Source organism: Megalobrama amblycephala, linkage group LG2 (genome assembly GCF_018812025.1).
Source record: "Megalobrama amblycephala isolate DHTTF-2021 linkage group LG2, ASM1881202v1, whole genome shotgun sequence".
Lineage (NCBI taxonomy): Eukaryota > Metazoa > Chordata > Actinopteri > Cypriniformes > Xenocyprididae > Megalobrama > Megalobrama amblycephala.
The window spans coordinates 29,026,748-29,048,120 of NC_063045.1; the positions used below are offsets into that span (position 1 = coordinate 29,026,748).

The window sequence follows — 21,373 nt, forward strand, 5'->3', positions numbered from 1 at the left end:
AGCCTTGCAGAGTATCCTAATATGGATAGTGTTTTGCATAAGCCCTGTTTTAAAGGCCTATTAATATGTTCATTGTAAAATTAAAGGGTTAGTTCACCTAAAAATTCTGTCATTAATTACTCATTAATGACCTTCATTTATCTTCGGAACACAAATTTTTGATGAAATCCGAGAGCTGAGACTACCACCACTTTCAAGACCCAGAAAGGTAGTAAAGACATCGTAGTCGGCGCCGATGGCCTCATGGGCAGTGAGTCGACATGTAGCGCTAATGCGCTTCGGGCGACCCGAGTTCGAGTCCCGGCTCGTGGTCCTTTCCAGATCCTGTCCCCCTCTCTCTCTCCCACTTCGCTTCCTGTCTAATCACTGTCCTATCATAATAAAGGCAAAAACGCCAAAAACAAATCTTTAAAAAAAAAAAAAAGGTAGTAAAGACATGGTTAAAATAGCCGATGTGACTGCAGTGGTTCAACCTTAATGTTATGAAGCGACGAGAATACTGTTTGTGCGCTAAAACAAAACAAAAATAACAACTTTATTCAACAATATCTTCTCTTCTGTGTCATTCTCTTACGCTGTTTATGATCAGCACTTCCAGGTTCTACGTCAGAACAGCGACTCGTTATTGGCCGGCTCCTGTGTCTGCATTGCACTCATGTCGTGTTGTTCACATGGCCAATACTGAGCAGGCGTTCTTACGTAGAACCTGGAAGCACTGAACGTTAACAGCGTAGGATAATGACAGAAGATACTGACATTCAACAGTGAGCTTAATTATTTTAAAAATAAAAAAAACGGTAATCGGTATCGACTGTAAAAATCCTGATCGGAGCATCCCTAGTAATAATATTCTCTTTTATTCAACCATCAATCAGCAACATAGCCCAAAATATATATTTTCCTAAACTTAATGCATTAATCTCTTTATTACTATAAAAACATCATGACTCACATAAATGGATCTTCCATTGGAATGTGGCCTGTTCGTTCCTAATCATAAAACATTTGATCTACTGCAATTTCCATAGGAAATATAGTAGAAATTTACATTCATAAAAAGAGTCTTTGCCTTGATCAAACCTCTGCACAGAGCAAAGATGAAGACATCCAAATATTCACCTTCTTTTGTCATTTGTTTGTAATTTTGGTCTTACCCCACTCCTGAAGTCTCCACTCACTGCCACTTATTTTTGTTCCTGCAGTAAATGCAGAGTCTCTTTAGTCGTCACCAGTGGAAGCTCAGCACGTGTTAGTGAATCAACCCTAGACCGATTCCAAAAGATTTATTGGAGTCAAATGTTTCAGTAAACAGCTTGTTCACCAACAACGGCACATTATAGTTGATGTCAACCCTAGAAACAAAGAAAGAGCATTGTTAAATAATAAGCTGCTTAGGAGTGGGTGGATTTTTACCATTATAGTGTGGTTGTGGACACAGTGCCAACACATTTATGTTCAAACACCATGTAAAAGTGAATTTTGTATAATTGGTCCCCTTTAAAAAGCATACTGCTATTTAAATATTTATAGTTGCATACTGTTAAACAGTATGCAGTATGGTTGCACGATTAATCGTATTTTAATCACGATAACGATATCTGCTTCTCTCGATTGATTACAAATAATCGCTGGAGTTTAGCGATCTCCACAGGGAAATTCTGCTTTAATGAAAGTGTCATACAGCCAGTCTTTGTTTCTTCACAAGCCACTTGTACTATTTGTGTGACTAAATCTGCCATGACCAAACCTTCAGCGATAAATTTCAACAAATGCAACATGGATCTCCACCTTACTGTTTGCAGAGTGCACTTTTGCAACCTATGTGAGAATTCAATCATGAAAATGAACATAATTTGGAATTATTTGAAATAATATTAGGAGTTTTTCCGTTTTATCTTTTGAAGTTCCTAAAGCTTTTACCAGTTTTCATAATGTCAATCAGCTGAAAATTATATATAGCCAGGGATATTTTTTTTTATATCAAAGGGCATCGTTCTTTGCTTTACGAATTTGCAGGGCAATCTGAATCTGTGGTTTGTCTAATTTGCAAACGAATTGCGTTGCTTTATAAATCTAATGTGAATACAGATTACAAAGCACTCACAAAAACCATGTTTTGTATTGATTTACCATCTAACGAAGTTATCATAGTTGGTTAAATGAAGTCGCTGTGCCACCTTACAGGCCTTTTGGGTGAAGTGTAGGTTGGTAAAGAACGTGCAAAATGGCCATAACTACATTACCCTTTTTGATAGAATAATCGTGATTATAATTTTGAAAATAATAGTGATGAACAGTTTAACCATTATTGTGCAGCCCTAGTATGCAGTATAAATTATATACTGCACATCATATACATATACTATATTTCCATTTATCAGATTGAATCTCTTTGAGTACCTGTTTCAGTCTTCAGATTCAGTGCCTGCCGGACTGTCCACTGTTACAGGCTCCACCAGACGCTCATATGACACCATCATCATGATCTGTCAATCATTCATAAGGAGTTAATAGTTTAACCAAAGAGCTGTTGTCTTCAATAGCCAATTTTCCACTGTCAGGCCAGTGCGAGCCAGGGCTAACAATGTGCCGGGCCGGGCCAATAGCCTCAGACCTTGTGCAGCGAGGCCAAAATCAAGCTGCGTTTCCACTGTTGGGCCAGTAGCCCCACAGAGCTTCCCTAAAACGCCTCCATAGAATGACGTCACAAAACCCCACCATTTCACCAGCTGACTGAAAACTAACTAGATCGCAAATTAAATGAGTATAACAGAAGCGAACGTTTGGTCTTTACTTAAAGACTTGCGACTCCAGCATCGATATTTGACCAATGTTTTACTAGGGATGGGCATTTTTAAAAAATACTGCATTCGAATATTTGGGCTCATAAAAAAAATTATATTTGAATATTTGTTTATTTAAATGATATTTAACAAGAATGATGTTATTTATTAATTATCAAGTTTTTGTCACCATTTCTGAACAAGCTTACACTTCTCAATCCTCATTTGGCCCGCTTTTTACCACGGTATTCGGCAGGCCAAAAACCCCGGATGCCCTGATGAGGTCCGATCAAGCCCCGCAAGTGACAGTGGAAACACAACTGGCCCTGGCATGCACTAGCACGCTCACTTTTGACACGACAGTTGAAACTCAGCTATTGTTTGTTCTCACACTTTCACGTGACCAAACAAGGACATGTGTACATTAGGACTCACGGTAAGTAGGGCAAGCAGACCCATCATCAGCCCCATCATCACATAAAGGTCAGAGGTCAAACCACCAGCCCAGAGAGGACCAAGGATGGTGGCAAGTCCTCCGACAGAACGGCGTATCCCCTGACTGAACCCTGAGAGCAAACAAAGGGTTAATCCAAATAAGGTCTTCGCCCAAGCAAACATTGACTAGTAAGCCAGAAAAACTAGAAAAGTTGTCAAGATAACCTTTGTATGTTGCTTGACAAAGCCATGCCTAAACGTTGAAAAAAAGCCTGAGTGTTCTCTATCAGATAGACGCTTGTGATCATTTCAGAATTCAATGCATTGTAATGTGTTTAGTTTTACTTTATTTTTTACTACTATGTTCATAGAACTGACCTTGCGTCTTCTGTGATGTAATTTTGGAGAAGAGTGACACCTGGGCAACCGCCACAAAAGGGAGGCCCAGGACCTGAAGGAAAACACCAATGATGAACTCTGCCAGCTGCCATGCAAATCCACCTGAACCAAAGAAGCATTTGTGAGCCATGTGGGATTTTACAGCTAGAACCACAACATCAACATCACTGGGTTCTTTCTTACCCTGAGGATTGGCCAGGAAGATCAGGCACCAGACGCAGGAAATATTGCAGAGGATGAGGCCAATGGCCAGCACTACTCGCTCCGCCACACGCTTGCTTAACCAGCGCACGAACAGGAACCCAGCGATCACCTCTATGCCACATATACAGTACATGATGCTGTTTTCCAACTCGCCGAAGTTAAAGAACTTCTGCGTCAGAGGAGTCACCATAGTCTAGAGGGAGAACGTCATTAGATAAAATAGCCATAAAAAGCAGTGTAAGTGATTTCCGTAAGCTATAAATGTAAATGCATTTTATTTTCTAAATTAATTACTGAATTTGAAATGAGGCAACAACTTGGATGCAGAATTGAAATAAAAATTAAAATTTAAGGAAGAAGAAACAAATATAATGAAAATGTAGTGAATTTAAATGTTTTAACTCTATTTAAAGTATTTAATTTAAATGTATTGCGTTATATGTAATAAGTTAACTGTCATTTTATGGACAAACTGAAAACAAAGTGGTGCTATATTGCAAAATTAAAATTTGTTTTGATGGCAAAAGTTAAAAGTTAATGATGAACATTTAAATTCCAACACATGAACTGAAAGTGTGTCAATTGTTAAACTATGAATTTTGCCTATGTGTATGTGTCTGTGTGTGTGTGTGTGTTAGTGTGTGTGTTCACCTCCAGAGCAGTCTGATTAAACAGTGTGATAAACTGAGCTGCCAACAGCACAACCACCTCCTCACGGAGGAACTCTGAAAGTAAAAACAATGAAACAATTTATATTAAGCCAAGCTGATTCCCATACAGAGACTGAAAATTATAGTGCAACAACCTGTTTTTATTAGACATTAAGTAAACTCTGTGACACTCAAAGCGCCACATTTTTAAAATTTCAGTACCGATACTTTTGACAACTCTACTCTGAAATGTGTCAAACTAGGTCTTCCAGATTCAATTTATATCAAGAGAGATTCTAACTTACCTGAGCATTTAGTGTGTTTTTCTACAGCACCAAACAAATATCCTGTAAGCTAAGATACTAATGTAAGCTAGTATACTAATAAGTCAACAAGTTGTCTGCTTATATTAAAAAAATAAAATAGTAACAGCTTAATAGGATAAAGGTGTATATTAAAGGTCAACTTAGCGATAAAAAAAATAATTCCAATTCAATAAAGTTAAATAAATCTAAATTCAAATCCAAATCCATTCAAATTCCAGTTAAACATTCTGTAGAGCAGTGTTCCCAACCCTGTTCATGGAAGCATACCAACACTACACATTTTCCAACTCTTCCTAATCAGATACACCTGATTCAACTTATTAGCTCATTTGTAAAAACTGCATGACCTAAAAATGTATGGGTCAGATAAGGGAGACATCAAAAATGTGCACTGTTGGTGTGCCTCCAGGAGCAGGGTTGGGATACACTGCTGTACAGGGTGGGGTAGATTCAATTCAAATTTCAGTTCAAATAAAATTAAAATCGATTCAAATTCCAATTCAAAATTTTAGCTTGTGGCAAATTCAATGTAAGCTCCAAATAAAAATTCTAACTGATTCAAATTTCAATTCAACATTTATTCCAATTCAAATAAATTCAAATCCTAAAAAGGTAGGAAAGACATAAGTATTCCATGTGACTTTAGTAGCACTCAATTTTATGAAGCGACATGAGTGCTTTGTGTAAAAAACATAATTTACCACTTTATTTTACAAATTAATATTATCCAACAATCAGCTCTCACGTGAACACAAAATGCATGTGTCGTGATGCTCTCATGAACACTCGCGCATGTCAGTTGAAATAAGTTTGAACACAACACGCATGCGTCGTGAAGCTTTTGCGAACATGCATTGCAGATCAATATTTTTGTAAGAAACCTGGTAAATTTCGCTTCTATGCACAAACAAAGCACTCGTGTCACTTCATAAAACTGAATCACATGGAGTACTTTGATGTCATTCCTACCTTTCCTGACCTTAAAAGTAGTAGTTGTGTTGGATCTCTATGGAGGGACAGAAACCTCTCAGACTTCATCAAAAAGATCTTAATTTGTATTCCGAAGATGAACAAAGTTCTTACGGATGTGGAACAACACAAGGGTGAGTAATAAATTACAGAATTTTCATAAACCCTTTAAAGGTGCCCTAGAACATTTTTTAAAAGATGTAATATAAGTCTAAGGTGTCCCCTGAATGTGTCTGTGAAGTTTCAGCTCAAAATACCCCATAGATTTTTTGTAATTCATTTTTTTAACTGCCTATTTTGGGGCATAATTAGAAATGAGCCGATTCAGGGTGTGTGGCCCTTTAATTCTCGTGCTCCACGCCCACGGAGCTCGCGCTTGCCTTAAACAACATAAAAAAAGTTCAAACAGCTAATATAACCCTCAAAATGGATCTTTACAAAGTGTTCGTCATGCAGCATGTCTAATCGTGTAAGTACAGTGTTTATTTTGATGTTTACATTGATTCTGAATGAGTTTGAGGCTGTGCTCCGTGGTTAACGGCTAATGCTACACTGTTGGAGAGATTTATAAAGAATGAAGTTGTGTTTATGAATTATACAGACTGCAAGTGTTTAAAAATGAAAATAGTGACGACTCTTGTCTCCGTGAACATAGTAAGAAACGATGGTAACTTTAACCACATTTAACAGTACATTAGCAACATGCTAACGAAACATTTAGAAAGACAATTTACAAATATCACTAAAAATATCATGTTATCATGAATCATGTCAGTTATTATTGCCCCAACTGCCATTTTTCGCTATTGTTCTTGCTTGCTTACCTAGTCTGTTGATTCAGCTGTGCACATCCAGACGTTAATACTGGCTGCTCTTGTGTAATGCCTCGATCATGGGCTGGCATATGCAAATATTGGGGGCGTACACATTAATGATCCCGACTGTTACATAACAGTCAGTGTTGAGATTCGCCTGTTCTTCTGAGGTCTTTTAAACAAATGAGATTTATATAAGAAGGAGGAAACAAGGTTCGGTCCAGGCAATCGAACCAAGTGTGAAAGCACCCTGAGACTCACTGTATGTCTTTTCCATGTACTGAACTCTTGTTATTTAACTATGCCGAGGTAAATTCAATTTTTGAATCTAGGGCACCTTTAAGACAAATCAGTCAACTTGTTCTAATGTAATTATTTCTGATTGAGAATATGTAAATTTGCTGTCACCTCTGCTGGCACTGAAGTTCTTGAAGGGACTGGAGCTGATATCCTCAGGTGGAGGTGAAGGCGGAGGAGAAACATGAGTCACATTGCCATTGGCCATGGAAGAGGCTCTGGACTGGACACTGGTGACCGTCCCGTATGACCCAGTGAGCTCATTGGGCCCAACCAAAGGTTTGCCCTCTTCGTTCTCCTCATCTTCCTGCTCTACCTCTTCCTGCACCACTCCATTCCTCTGATGCCCATCGTCTTGAGGAGTGAAGTCCCAGTACATGAACAGGACTACAAACTGAAGGAGGATCCACAGCAGGCACATGAAAAGCTGAAACACAATAATAAATTCATTCAGGTAATGTATGTCTGCAAACATCCACAAATATTTCAAACAATGTCGACTGGGAAGCTACCAGTATCTTACCCCTGGGGAAGTGTATTTATTCACTGTAAAAGGTCCAACCTGGAAGTTACAGAGTCTGAGAAAGATATTGAATGCAGGACCTAGAAGACAACAGGAAAAAGTTAGCATGCGGAAAACACTAAATTAATACTGAAACTGTGCTGTCATTATGAGAAAAAGAAATCATTTTCTTACACACAACTGTTCAAAGTAAGAAATAAATGTTTTTCAGCAAGGGTGAACTTGATCAAAAGTGACACTAAAGACATTTATAATGTTACAAAGGATTTCTATTTCTAATAAGATTTTTAACTTTCTATTCATCAAAGAAAAAAAGTATCAAAATTCCACAAAAATATGAAGCAGCACAACAGTTTTCAACATTAATAATATTAGAAATGTTTCTTGAGCAGCAAATCAGCATATTGGAATAATTTCTAAAGGATCATTTGACACGGTCACATATTTATTAGTCTTGTTTTCTCACAACTTGTGTATTTTTGGCCAATCACAATGCTCTGGGTCAGCTGGCCATTCAGAGCACTATGAGCTTTTCAGAAGAGTGTGTTTCAGACAGACTGGGAATAGAGGGGCTGCAATAGAGGGTATGCATTGACGTCATTTTCCCGCTGGAACACACCCCCTCAGTCGCACTGAATGGCAAAATAGCTGCTGCATGACTGGATTTAATAGAGGAAATTGCAAAAACGTGAGTGAAACAAACGATTAAACTAAAGGTTTACCAAAGATCTAGTAATCCATGGATATTGACATGCAACCAAGAATCATGTTTCCAGACATTTATAGCCTGTGTGCCTGATTTTGATGCTGGGGAAATATATAAAGCAAATTTGCCTATGAGCGCTTTATATAAATACAATACAAGTAGGTCTAAATCCGGGCGATCACTTATATCAATGTTTTATATATATATATATATATATATATATATATATATATATATATATATATATATATATATATATATATATATTATATATCATCCAGACTTAAAACTTGTATAGTTTATGTCAGTCTATTTAAAAAGCAACCAATTTTGCAGAATATAAGATGGTAAATATTTAATTGATGCACATGATTTTACCTTGAAATTAAACATTGACAAAATGATAACTGCAAATCCATGTTTCGCTGCATTGAGTCCAGTCGTTTCTGTGAATTGCAGCAATCCATTTGCTTTTTTTTTCTTTAGCTTTCGGCAATCTGTAAAAATATACTTCAGATTTCTTGTCAAATCTATTTGTACAGTGAATCGCAAAGCTCTTTCCCATTTTGAATGTGTTTTGTGTTTTTCGCAACATTTACGCTGAAAACCAATGCTGCCACTCAGTCTTTTTGCCACTCAGTGGGTGCAACAGCAGTCGCTCTGGCCGACGGTGACATCACGTGCGTATCCTCTATGATGTACAGTATGTGAAAAATAATTAAAGAGAATTAAAGCATGTTGGCAGTAGGTGACGTCTTAATGAGTGAATCATTCATTCAAAAGATTCATTCAAAAAGCTGAATCATTCAGTAACAAAACTCATTCTGAGTGTTGCTTTCCTTTGGAACTATTTTTGTTGATTAAATAGAACAAAAAGAGTCAATAGTGTGTCTAAAACTTAAGTAACTTAATGTTAACTACTTGTTTATTGAACTATAAATTCAATGTAACATTTGCAATCGTGACAATATTCAGCAAATAGTCATGTTATGTTACTTAAAGGGAATTCCCCCTTTTCACAAGATGTAATATAAGTCTCTGGTGTCCCCAGAACTGTGAAGTTTCAGCTCAAAATACCGCACAGATCATTTGTTATAGCTTGTCAAACTTGTTCCTTTTTGGGTGTGAGCAAAAACACGCCATTTTTGTGTGTCCCTTTAAATCAAATGAGCTGCTGCTCCCGGCCCCCTTTCCAGAAGAGGGCAGAGCTTTAACAGCTCACGCTTTGGATACTCAACAACAACAAAACTGGAGAATCTCAAGCAGCCAAAAAGTCAGAAATTGTTAGTAGCGGTGTTCAGCCTTACATGTTTGAACCAGAGTCGGACACTGGTGGAGAGACTCAGTAAGAAGTTACAACTTTTAGAATGCAACTGGATGTTTCTGAATGGTTAGCGGATAAATTTATGTAGTTGTGGAGTTAAGTAGATTCATTAAACTCATCGACTTAGATTGTGCTACCAACATTATATTTGCATTATGCTGCTACCTACTGTTTTAATGGGAGGTAGCAAAATCTGAGCGAAATCGCCACACCAACGTAAAAATGATTTGCGCAAATATCTAACACTTTAATGACTTTCTGTGGCAAATTTTCAATCACGGTGTCCCAAGTGGCTCAGATGCCGGGAATTTATGGAGACTCTTATGTTCATTGGTACATCCAAAAACAGAATATTTGTATATGTTTTTGGCACAGATATTGTACATCTCCAGCTGCTACAGAGAGGAAACAGAAATGGTGGACTGCTGCGGCTCTCTCAAGGCGGTATCTATTATAATAGGGCAGAACGTCACCAGTCATGGGCAGGGCTTCCCTACTCTTACGTTAGCCTTTGGAGAGACTGTTTATGATTAGTGGGGATTATTAAAAAAAGGAACACATCAGTGTTCAAACAACTTATAAAAGTGAATTTTGCATAATAGGTCCCCTTTTAACTATATCATATTTTATAAATAAAAAAACTCAACATTTTTACCTCAGTATGTTTCTTCTGTGAGTTTCTTGTGTGTGCTGTTATGCATATTTGTTTTGATTTCTCCACGAAAGTCTCTCTCACAAAGAGACAGGCAGCGTGAGCCTCAACAGCACAACCTTGTTACCAGAAATACACTATCCCTTATCAATCTCCTTTTACACTGAATGTAATAAAATCAGAATCATTCTTGCATTTCGATGCTTCCCTAGTTATTTTTTGTCAATAAAGTTTCAAGCTACTTGTCCAGTCAGGTAAAGTAAAATTCTCTTTCACTTGCCCCTTCAAAAAAAACGTGTTAATGTCGAGCCCTGCCTAATCGTTCTTTTGCACCTACCAATGAGAAGCCCAGCCTGACGGCAGGCCATAACCGCAGCGAAAACTGTTGAACGGTCCTCAGGGGCCGTATTTCTAGTCAAGAAGCCAAAGATAGATGATCCAGCACCAGTGCCGATACCTAGAACATCAGAAACTGGTTCAATCACTAAAACACCATATACACACAACCATAAAGAAATTACAGACTAAAGATTAAAATCTTAAAGATTGAAACTTCACCTGCAACTAGACGACTGCAGAGCAATAACCATTTGGAGTAACCCATAAAATACATGAAATTACCTAAAAACAGACAGAAAGAGATGTTACCCACAAGCCACTAATGTTGCAAGTGTGGTCTGAATTGAGTGTGAAACTTACCAATAATCTCAAAGACATTGGCGAACAGGATGATTTTCTTGGTGCTGAGTGTGCGATCTGACCAGTGGCCAAACAAAGGACCAGTGAGAAGCCCACTGAAGCTGAATGCTGATAGGCTGAGGCCAAGAAAGTACGGCGCCGCATCCAACGTCTGCAGATACCTCCATATTGTCGGCAAAATCACAGCTGAAATGAAAACAAACATAAACATGGATATTATTAGTACATCTGATCTGGTATTATCTTGATAGCTAGTGAGTTAGAAATTAATGCCAGTTTATCAATAGAGAAACTTCTGTGACTTACTATTATGATAAAAATCTTAAGAATCTCTAAACACAAAGAGCGATGCTGAGACAGGCATGTCAGAAATGTCTCTTATTTAAGAAACAAGTGTATTAGAAACAAGTAACAAGTCAATCACTGTTATTAGCAACATCACGTTATACATTTGTGATGAATGTGACAGTCTTGTTATTATGGAGTCAAAAACAAGGGTGATTTACATTAAGAATTTTCCAGACTACTGAAACATTTAGCAGCATTATTATTTACAATATATATTATTATTTAACATATAAATATATTAATTTACTTCTTTTTTTTTTTATAATAGATATCCAAAATAATAATATACAAATAACAAAAAGCACAATATAACTGTATTATTATTATTATTATTATTATTACCATAGCAATATGACTATTTTAATGTGTACCAAGGTAATGTTATTGTAATTTGGAGTCCCATTAATATGAAGTATATGTAAATAGTATGTTAAATTAATGATAACTGTCATGTACTATAATATTGGTAATTCAAATTTGTGGCAAATTCAATTATACATTTCAAATCAAATACAAAATCGATTCGAAATCCAATTCAACATTTTGTGGCAAATTCCATTTAAATTCGAATTCAAATCAATTCGCAGTCAAATTACACATTCTGTAAAGCGTGTGGTAAATTTAATTCTAATTCCAATCAAAAATAAATCAATTCAAATTTAAATCCAAATCCACTCAAAGTCCAATTCAACATTCTGTGGAGTGCGTGGTAAATTATATTTAAAGGGTTAGTTCACCCAAAAATGAAAATTCTGTCATTTATTACTTCGATACACTGATTCATTGTGCTCCGATGCTTCATGAAGCAGTGTTTTGAAATCGGCCATCACTAAATAAGTCGTTATTTTGTTTTGTTTTTTGGCGCACCAAAAATATTCTAGTCGCTTTATAATATTAATATTGAACCACTGTACTCACATGAACTGATTTAGATGTGTTTTTAGTACATTAAAAGGATCTTGAGAGAGGAAATGTCATTGCTGGCTATGGAGGCCTCATGGAGCCATCAGATTTCAGCTAAAATATCTTAATTTGTGTTCTGAAGATGAACGAAGGTCTTACGGGTGTGGAACGACATGAGGGTGAGTAATAAATGACAGAATTTTCATTTTTGGGTGAACTAACCCTTTAAATTCCCGTTCAAATAAATTCAAATTCTGACAACTGAAACATTTAGCAACGCTATTATTTAGTTCATATGCATACATTTATTTTTGATATAGTGAATCCACATAAAATAATACACAAAAAAAGCACCATGTTATAAATCAGTCAGACCAATATTTGATAATGTAATTATACTGTGGAATACCTGTAGCTTTAAGTATATCTAAATATTGTTAAATTTCTGGAAATTGTTTTGTTCTACTGTGGTAATAGCGATGATACCATCTATACAAAATTCTTTTAAAACAAAAAAAAATTGATATTAGCCATACTGTTATTTTTAAATGTAAACCATCGTCCATAACAGTGTAACTGTACCGGAGACACTGAACTTACCGTACTCAATGCCGCTCAGTAAGAAGATCAGCCCTATAGTGAAGAACGTCAGTCTCCTCTTGTGTCTATAGTCCATTTTAACTCTTTTAACAAGATTTATAACTTATCACAGCGACTTCGACCCATTTTATCGCGTCCCCCTGCACGTAATGATCAAGACACTGCGACCAATTACTTCAGCGCTTCAGAGACGCTCCACATACTGCATACTAGACAAGCATACTCGCAGGACTGTCTGATAGCGCCGAATAGTCAAAAATACAAGTCTGAACCGGCCAAAACTATTGCCGTTGTAATGTAATTCAGAGAGCTCCTTTAAAAAGTCAGTAGTACAGCATGTCAGTTTTGTTTAAAACACTACGTGCATTATTTGAACGCAGTGATTTATACCAGTAGGTTAGCCGCAGTAAAAGATATACCTTTGGAACGTCACTCCTGCGTCACGTCCGGTTGCTGCAACACTGATATTACTCTTTTTACAGTCTATAATATTACTTGGTATTAAATGTTCGACTAAATTATCTAGAAAAGTATGCAAATTATAGACACCAGATTAACAAAAGCAAAATCTCACCTTTTTTAAAAAAAATAAATAAATAAAAAGTAAAAATATTCTAAACATTACCATAGCATGCAAAATATGTTTCAAAGACAAAATCACAAAATGTCTGTGCCCCTCCTTCACGACTGTTTACAATTGTATAAAAAAGTAAATACTTTTGACAATCTAATAAACTAATATTCAAATGATATAATAAACCATTTGAAATAATTTAATGCCTAAAGTATATGTATGCATGCATGTATGCACACACAAACTTTATTTTGAAAATGTAAAAACTCATATTAAAATAAAAAAATAAAAATATTAAAGTCTATACAGACTTCATTTTAAAATGTATATTTTACATTTTAAAATAAAATGTAATATGATTCACTTGTTAAATGTTTGTTGCTAGAAAATAAAAAAATAAAGTTTTTAAAGTGTATTTTGACACTTATTGTTCATCATGCATCTCTTTTGAAAAAAAATATTTGAATAATAATGTGGAAATTCTCTCTTTTGCCACTGTATAAAGATAACCAAGGGTTAAATATTTATTCAGCCCCTCATTTGACTGCAAACTTGTCATATGATTTCCATTATGGCCCTCTCACAGTAAACTGTGTCGCTCGCAGCCGCACACTGACGCTTTTATTTCCTTTAAATTAGATTAAACTGCATTTCTATCCGAGTTGGGACATCATTTTTGCCGTCACTTAAATTCTCAAGGCTCAGGATGCAGTTTTTTAGACTTAAGAAACACAATTTCTCATTTACTGATAACAGTTTAAAAGAAAATGAATGTACAAAATGTTACATGTGTCTGATGGCATTAATGTAATTCAACAAGGACTGTATTAAAACGTTTGGCCAACGTAGTGTACATGCAATGAGAAAACATCTCATCAAATGTTTTCAATATATAATCAAATAGTTCTCAGCAATTTACCACGGGCCACAGTTTCCAGATATTATCAGTAATATCAATTTCTCATCAAAAGAATTAGTTTAAAACAAAAGTCCTCAGTCCTCAAAAGTGAGAAGCTCCGCAGGACAGGAAATACAATCCAAAAACCCTTCAGAAAGCAAGTTTCTTCATCAGTAGATAAACCCTGGAGTCCACTTCAAATCCATGCAAGTTATTGGCATCTCCCTGAAGTCGCATCAGCAGGCCTCCATAAGACACGTACGCAGATCTGTGCAGACACATATACTCATGACATTTTTTATAAATATTACATATTGTAAAATATTAGGGATGCACCGTATTGGTACCAGTCCCAATATTGAGCTTGTGTACTCGTACTCATTGAAATGCTCTGATACCAACACCCGATACCACGCAGCGTATAGTACAGTGCTTGTGATGAAAACAGAGCAAAGAGAGAGCAGAACAGATATGTCAAAGAAGAATATCTATGAAGTGAATGTATCAAATTAATAGAATGTTAAACATTTAATATTTTATGCCTATATAGCCGGTGTGAGCACACAGCAGCACAGACGCTCAAGCTTGTCAAGCGCACATATTACTAAACATTAACTGATGGTATTAACTTCTGCTGCATGCTCTTTATTGCTGATTGTTCGCTAAGCACACATGTCATTTGAATTAAAACTAAATCGTATATGCAAGTAAAACTTGAACTGTTACATGATTTATGTATAACGAGTGATTCCCTACATTACTACAGGACAAGAAGTTTACTGTACTCAAACATCCAAAGCGTGCCCAAAAGGCAGCGTTTGAAAACTGCATTCTCTTGAATTCTCTTTTACAGTTGAGAAATAAAACGCACGTGTAACAGTATATTTGAACCGTGCATTCGGTCTTAAAGGGACAGCAGCTTAATAAATCTGCTGCTGTTTTTAATGTTAAGCAAACAACAAAGGACAAAGAATTCACTCACTGCTCTTGACTGAATGATTTTTGTAAACTTAATAAAGATTTATCTATATTAAATTTATACAGTGAAGATTATAAGCAGTGTTATTTTACATTTGATTACTTTATTCAAATTCTGTACCTGAAAACTACTGTTAGAACTACCTGAAAAGCACTGTTTATTTCATTTGTGTCGTTGTTCTTTTGTATTTATTTGTGCTATTTGTAACTGGATTATTGTTCTTATTTTATTACTGACTGTTTAATTGTTTTTAATAATGTTTTTAATTTATATTAATTAGGAGAATTGTCATGTTTCACTGGTATATAAACTTTTGAACCACTGACCCAACCAGGACAGTAGAAAAAAAATCCTTAGCACTGAGCCCTGCTGAAGCAGCTCTAAATATGCACTGTGCTATTAAATGAAAGATAAAATATGATATATAATAGAATGAATAGCAATAGAATGAACAGTCATAGTAAAAGAAGCTTGTACAATACATTTTAACAGGCATAATTAAGCATGAAAATAACTGAAGGAAATATATATAGAGCATTAGAGCAGAACAACTAAACTTCATGATTGTCATGAAGCTTTTAGGAAATGTATATAGTGGAAAGAAACACTCACAGTCGTGTGGCTGCTTCTGTTGAGGTTTCATCTCCTTCAATCCTATAAACCTTTCCATACATGACATAATCAAACTGATCGGCCCTGCAAAAGAACAACACACACCAGATATTACCATTAAAACAACTGTTTTCTATATGAATATACCATTTAAAGGTCCCGTTCTTCGTGATCCCGTGTTTCAAACTTTAGTTAGTGTGTAATGTTGTTGTTAGAGTATAAATAAAATCTGTACAATTTTAAAGCTCAAAGTTCAATGCCAAGCGAGATATTTTATTTAACAGAAGTCGCCTACATCGAACGGCCAGTTTGGACTACATCCCTCTACTTCCTTCTTTAATGACGTCACTAAAACAGACTAACCTCTGCCCACAGGAATACACAAGAGTTGCGTTTGTAGAGTGTGTTTGTCGCCATGTCGTCGAAACGCTGTTATTTTTATCCCGCAGTCCAATCACCGGGTCTGATTCCGGCTCAAATTGATAGGGTAAAATTAAAGACATGTTTACAATAACACTGAGCGCGTGCATCTCCACGTTATGGTAAGAGGCGTGACCTTTCCAGGCAAGGTTCGCTAAGCTGCTGTCGAATCACAACACAGGAACCGCTGGCACAATCAGAACTCGTTACGTATTTCTGAAGGAGGGACTTCATAGAACAAGGAAGTCATCAGCCCGTTTTTATGACAGTGGAAACAGCGGTATACAGATAAGTAAATTATGTGAAAAATACTGTGTTTTTTTTACACGCGAAACATGAACACATGTTATATTGCACACTATAAACACAATCAAAGCTTCAAAAAACCACGAAAAACGGGACCTTTAACATGCAATTTATTCCTGTGATCAAAGCTGAAATTTTCAGCATCATTACTTCAGTCATCAGTGTCACATGATCCTTCAAAAATTCTAATATGATGATTTGCTGCTCAAGAAACATTTATGATTATTATCATTGTTGAAAACAGTTGAGCTGCTTCATATTTCTGTGAAAACCATACTTTTTTTTGTCTTTGATGAATAAAAAGTAAAAATATTAGAAAAATAAATCTTTTGTAATATTTTAAGTGTCTTTACTGTTGCTTTTGATCAATTTAATGTCAATAAATCACTTCAAAAAAAAAAAAAAAAAGCACTGAATAAACTATTTTTTTATGTAAGTTTAAAATGTAGTTACATTTTAAAAACAGTAATTCAAGGGCAGGGCAACCTGTCTTTCAAATGAGATCCACCAATAGCAAACCACAACCATCCAATCAATTCCATATAGACAAAATCAAGTCCTGCCTTACATTTGTTCTTGTTCCAGCAAGCATTTCAAATTTGTATTTGATAAATGTTAATTTAGTGACATTTTTCATTACATATTTTATACATTCACCAGGATTACCTAGACGGTCTGTCATCTTGAGGGTTGTATTCGCCGTCATCCGGCGTTCCATCCTCATACAGTGTGCTAGCAATCACCAATCTGAACTTGTCACCTGAGAGAAGGACACACACACACACACACACACACACACATACACATACACATACACATACACACATTATATTATATTATATTATATTATATTATATTATATTATATTATATTATATTATATTATATTATACACACACACATATATTTAGGATGTAATGGCACACAGAAGTCATGGTTCGGTATGTACCTCGGTTTTGGGGTCGATATAAGTTTGGTACAACAAGAAAAGCAACAAAACCCCAATGCTAGGTTTCTTTTCATTTATTTTGAACAGACAGTAGTGCAAATTACAGTTTGTTCCAACTAGCAGCATTTAGTCCCCCTGAGGTAGTTGGTAACAGTACAGGCTCCTTTAGTGTATTAAATACTAAGCAATAAACAGAATGCACTCTTGCATTTTTTCTTTCTTTTTTCTTTTTTTGGGTAGGGCTGATAAAAAACAAAAAAGGTATTTGGTCAAAATCAGCTACAAAACTGAAAGCATCTCTAGTGTTATTAAAAAAAAAAAAAACTGCCTAGCTCCAGTGATTGGCATATCTGGATGATGCGTCGTCTGATGTGTTGCCATGCTGGACAATGTCCATGACACAAATCGGCACAATGCCAAATTATTTTGTCTCAATATAACAGTGTGAACAATTTAAAATACTCCGTCATTTACGGTCATACAAGTAAGAGTAACTGTAAAAGGGTCTATTTTTTTGGTGTGTAAACTCACAATAAAAACAAAACATTGTGCTTTTGTAAATTAAAGAAAACAAAGAGGATGGCGTTTTCTGCCGTCCCAGTTTCCTTTCTGTGCAGTTTGAATTATTCGAAACTCAGAGTATAGGCTACTAGAAAGCTCTTGCATGCCATGTTTTGAGTTGGTGCACAGATCATCTGTTCTTCTTCTGCTCTTTTCCCTGTTGTGGCGGTTAGCAAAAAGCATTGCATTACCGTGTGTGCCCCCTTCCGAATTAGAGTGTGGATCACTTGTGACTGACTGTATTCGTCATCTGACTGTATTCACTGAACCGTGACGTGTGTGAGTGTGTGTGTATGTAGATAGATTGATAGATATGATGTATAGTGACATGATGACAGTATTAACCCTCAAAAACCGAGACGGCCGGTGGCGGCCAAAAAGAACCATCGTTCTAAAATGTTTAATAACTTTTGAACCGCTAATCCAATCTGTATGCTTTAAAATGTACTGTAAAGAGGAGATTCTGCTTTCCAGTGATATCACATTTATCTCATTCTGACATTCAGAGGCTCCGTGGTAAGACTGGTTATGTCATCAAAATCTGCAGCATTGATTCGTTAAGGCAATGCATGTGGTTTGTTCCTCTAAGCCAAACAGGAACGATTGTTGATGCCTAGTTCCGCCTCCTATGCCCAGATTGGTTCAAACCATTATCATCATCTCAACCAATAAACATAGGTTTTGGTCATTTGAACCACGATACTATCATGTTTCTTTGAAAGTATGAATAAGTATTTGCGTGCGCGTGTATCTGCGTGTATGAAAACAAACACAAAAATTACAGATTTGAATGAGAACACTCATATTACAAAGCATGAATTTGACATAATATGAACCAAAAATGATGATAAAACAGTTTCACATCAGATAAGTTATTGCAATTTATGCTTTCAAACGTGTCTCTATGCAGTGAACCGGTGCAATCAACGCGTTCAGTGAGGAGTACAGCCACAGGACTGCTCTGTTTGGTTGTTATATTATCTAAATACTTATTTTGTAGTTTGTGAAGATCATTAACATTAGTAGTTCAGCTGAACTACTTATTTTTCTTTCTCATTTTGTGTGTATTTTGTGAAAAAAATTTTGCACTTTTTATTTGTTGCACAAGACAATTTTCATAATGGTTTTCATTACTTGCAACACTATTTGATTTTATTCATGTTCAGATTGAAAATATATTTCTCTAATAAGTCACTTTTGCTTTAGTGTTCTGTTTTTTTTTTTTGTATTTATTTTACTCCCTGGTCTTTGGACACACATTATCAATAAATAGAGTGCACCTGTTTATCCCTAAACAGAAATATTGTAGTTTTATCTAGAGTAATATTGTAACAAATGGCTATAACTTGCTTAGAGATTGTTACATTTAGACAAAATTTCATCTGAAAGTTTAAAACATCCAAATATTACTTTTTAAAAGAAAAAAAAAAAATCATACTTCAGGAGGTTTTGTGTGAGTTTACTAGATTTTTGCTGCCGTTTTTTTCTTTAAATTCTGGGAATTGTATCCATTCTCAGACAAAATAAATGTAAACTTGGCACTTTAAATGAGCTAAACTGAAACTTCAAATTGTCCTGTTTAAAATGATAAATGGCATTTGATGCTGACTACTAGAATGGGTTAGAAAACCAGAGAAAAGTGCAGGAGAGTCAAGAGCCCCAAAAATGCTCTAGGTCTTTAAGGGTTAAATGAAGACTGAACATCAATGACTTACCGAGATCAACAGGATAAATCTGAATGTTCACATCAAGGATCAGGTCCATTTTGAAAGACTCACTTTCACAGTGAAGACGAGATACTAATAACAACAAAACAAATATTTAGAATAATTATTTAATTAATTTAGTAGAATTTTTGTGGACCATCAACAAGGTTTACCCAATATTTTTTCTGGCATGTAAGGTCTTTTGTAGTGGATATAGCAATATTATATAACATGTTATGTTTTTATTTAGAGGTCTTCCCAATATCCATTATTAAAGTAGTATTTACATTAAAATAATACATTAAAAAGTAAATACAATTAAAATAATAATAAGAAAATGAAGAATAACTTTCAAACTTTTCTTTTTAAACTGATTTATGTTTTAATGTTCAGTGTTCAGTATCAATTATTTAAGTAGCATTTACATAATAAAGTATTACATTACAAACATTAACAAATAAAATAAAAGTTTAAATATTAATTAATTAATTTATTTTATTTATTCATGTATTTTTAATGTTTATAAACTCACAGTCAATAGAATAATAAATTTTTTTAAATGTTTTTGAAAGAAATCTCTTCTGCTCACTAAGGTTGTATTTATTTGATGAAAAATAGGTTCAAAACAGTAATATTGTGAAATATTGTATTCTACTCTTAATTCTATGTGAATGTTGCAAAATGTAATTTATTCCTGTGATCAAAGCTGAATTTTCAGCATCATTACTCCAGCCTTCAGTGTCACATGATCCTTCAAAATCATTATAATATGCTGATTTGCTGCTCAATAAACATTTCTGATTACCACCAATGAAAACATCTGTGCTTAATATTTTTTTGTGAAAACCGTGATACAATACTATTTTAAAGTTTAGGGTAAGTAAGATATTATAGAAAGTTCAAAAGAAAAAAAAAATCTACTTCAAATAAATGCTGTTCTTTTGTACTTTCTATTCATAAGTATCCTTAAAAAAAGTGTTTTTTTATTTTTTGTTTCCTCAAAAATATTAAGCAGGATAAGAGACCTTTCAAAAACATAAAAAAACTAAATTATTCCAAACTTTCGACCGCCAGTGTAATGTAAATACTTCAGTATGCAAATACTATTTTATTAATGGATATTGAAAAAAGCTAAAGAAAAAAAAGTAAATAAACTGTATTTATTAAATGTCGTAAATACTGAAGTCATACTCACCTCTGTCAAACTTTTTTCCATCTGGATCAATATCCTTCACATCAAAAATGTCCTCAAACAGAATCCCAGCCATCTGCGCAACTCTCAATGGAAAAACCCCTCAATTTGGCGATGTATTTACCCTGGTAAAACAGAAAAGATGACAATATTTAACACAGGACTTTGTTTCGTTTAAAAATATAAATGAACTAAATATAAATGTCAATGTTTCATAATGCCTCATACTAACACTCTAGTTAGTATCAAGTACAGTATATTGCGTTTTAAATAAAAGCTTTCTGCAAATACGACATACTTTCTCCCGATTTAGTGTGCGTAAGATCGTTCCAGTTAAAAATTGGAGAGAACAACTGTATAAATAAACAACTTTCTTCTCATTCAACAAAAATATGAAACATGCCGCGAAACAATGTGCTTCACCTCCGGCCACGTGATTTACTACTACATCCGGTTCATGGCACGAATTCACTACGACGGTGGAATATTTATATTTTACAGCAAAATATAAAACTACATATATATATTATAAAATAAAAAAAGT

General features: G+C 35.1%; 2 protein-coding genes across 2 annotated transcripts; both read right to left on the reverse strand.

The window, feature by feature from the left end:
• Positions 1–838: 838 nt before the first annotated feature.
• Positions 839–13,532, reverse strand: mfsd8l1 (major facilitator superfamily domain containing 8-like 1). The gene is made up of 12 exons (XM_048169450.1): positions 12,634–13,532; positions 10,783–10,968; positions 10,642–10,704; positions 10,421–10,540; positions 7,402–7,481; positions 6,990–7,305; positions 4,473–4,546; positions 3,801–4,014; positions 3,597–3,719; positions 3,219–3,349; positions 2,401–2,486; positions 839–1,352 (listed from the first exon to the last, which is right to left on the reverse strand). The coding sequence occupies exons 1-11, from the start codon at positions 12,707–12,709 to the stop codon at positions 2,406–2,408; spliced, it is 1,464 nt and encodes a 487-aa protein (XP_048025407.1). The 5' UTR covers positions 12,710–13,532; the 3' UTR covers positions 839–1,352; positions 2,401–2,405.
• Positions 13,533–13,707: 175 nt separating this feature from the next.
• Positions 13,708–21,302, reverse strand: polr2h (RNA polymerase II, I and III subunit H). The gene is made up of 6 exons (XM_048169460.1): positions 21,128–21,302; positions 20,833–20,954; positions 19,647–19,730; positions 17,089–17,182; positions 15,697–15,780; positions 13,708–14,373 (listed from the first exon to the last, which is right to left on the reverse strand). The coding sequence occupies exons 2-6, from the start codon at positions 20,903–20,905 to the stop codon at positions 14,256–14,258; spliced, it is 453 nt and encodes a 150-aa protein (XP_048025417.1). The 5' UTR covers positions 20,906–20,954; positions 21,128–21,302; the 3' UTR covers positions 13,708–14,255.
• Between the last annotated feature and the right edge of the window lie 71 nt (positions 21,303–21,373).

What these genes read in the sequence shown, in the direction of transcription:
- mfsd8l1 (XM_048169450.1), bottom strand. Translation starts at nt 12,709, where the DNA reads ATGGACTATAGACACAAGAGGAGACTGACGTTCTTCACTATAGGGCTG. An exon ending in CTGCAGTCGTCTAGTTGCAG is followed by an intron (nt 10,541 to 10,641) that starts GTGAAGTTTCAA and finishes CTGATGTTCTAG; the next exon opens with GTATCGGCACTGGTGCTGGA. An exon ending in CTTCCTGGCCAATCCTCAGG is followed by an intron (nt 3,720 to 3,800) that starts GTAAGAAAGAAC and finishes TCTTTGGTTCAG; the next exon opens with GTGGATTTGCATGGCAGCTG.
- polr2h (XM_048169460.1), bottom strand. Translation starts at nt 20,905, where the DNA reads ATGGCTGGGATTCTGTTTGAGGACATTTTTGATGTGAAGGATATTGAT. An exon ending in GATTTATCCTGTTGATCTCG is followed by an intron (nt 17,183 to 19,646) that starts GTAAGTCATTGA and finishes TCCTTCTCTCAG; the next exon opens with GTGACAAGTTCAGATTGGTG. An exon ending in CAAGATGACAGACCGTCTAG is followed by an intron (nt 15,781 to 17,088) that starts GTAATCCTGGTG and finishes GTTCTTTTGCAG; the next exon opens with GGCCGATCAGTTTGATTATG.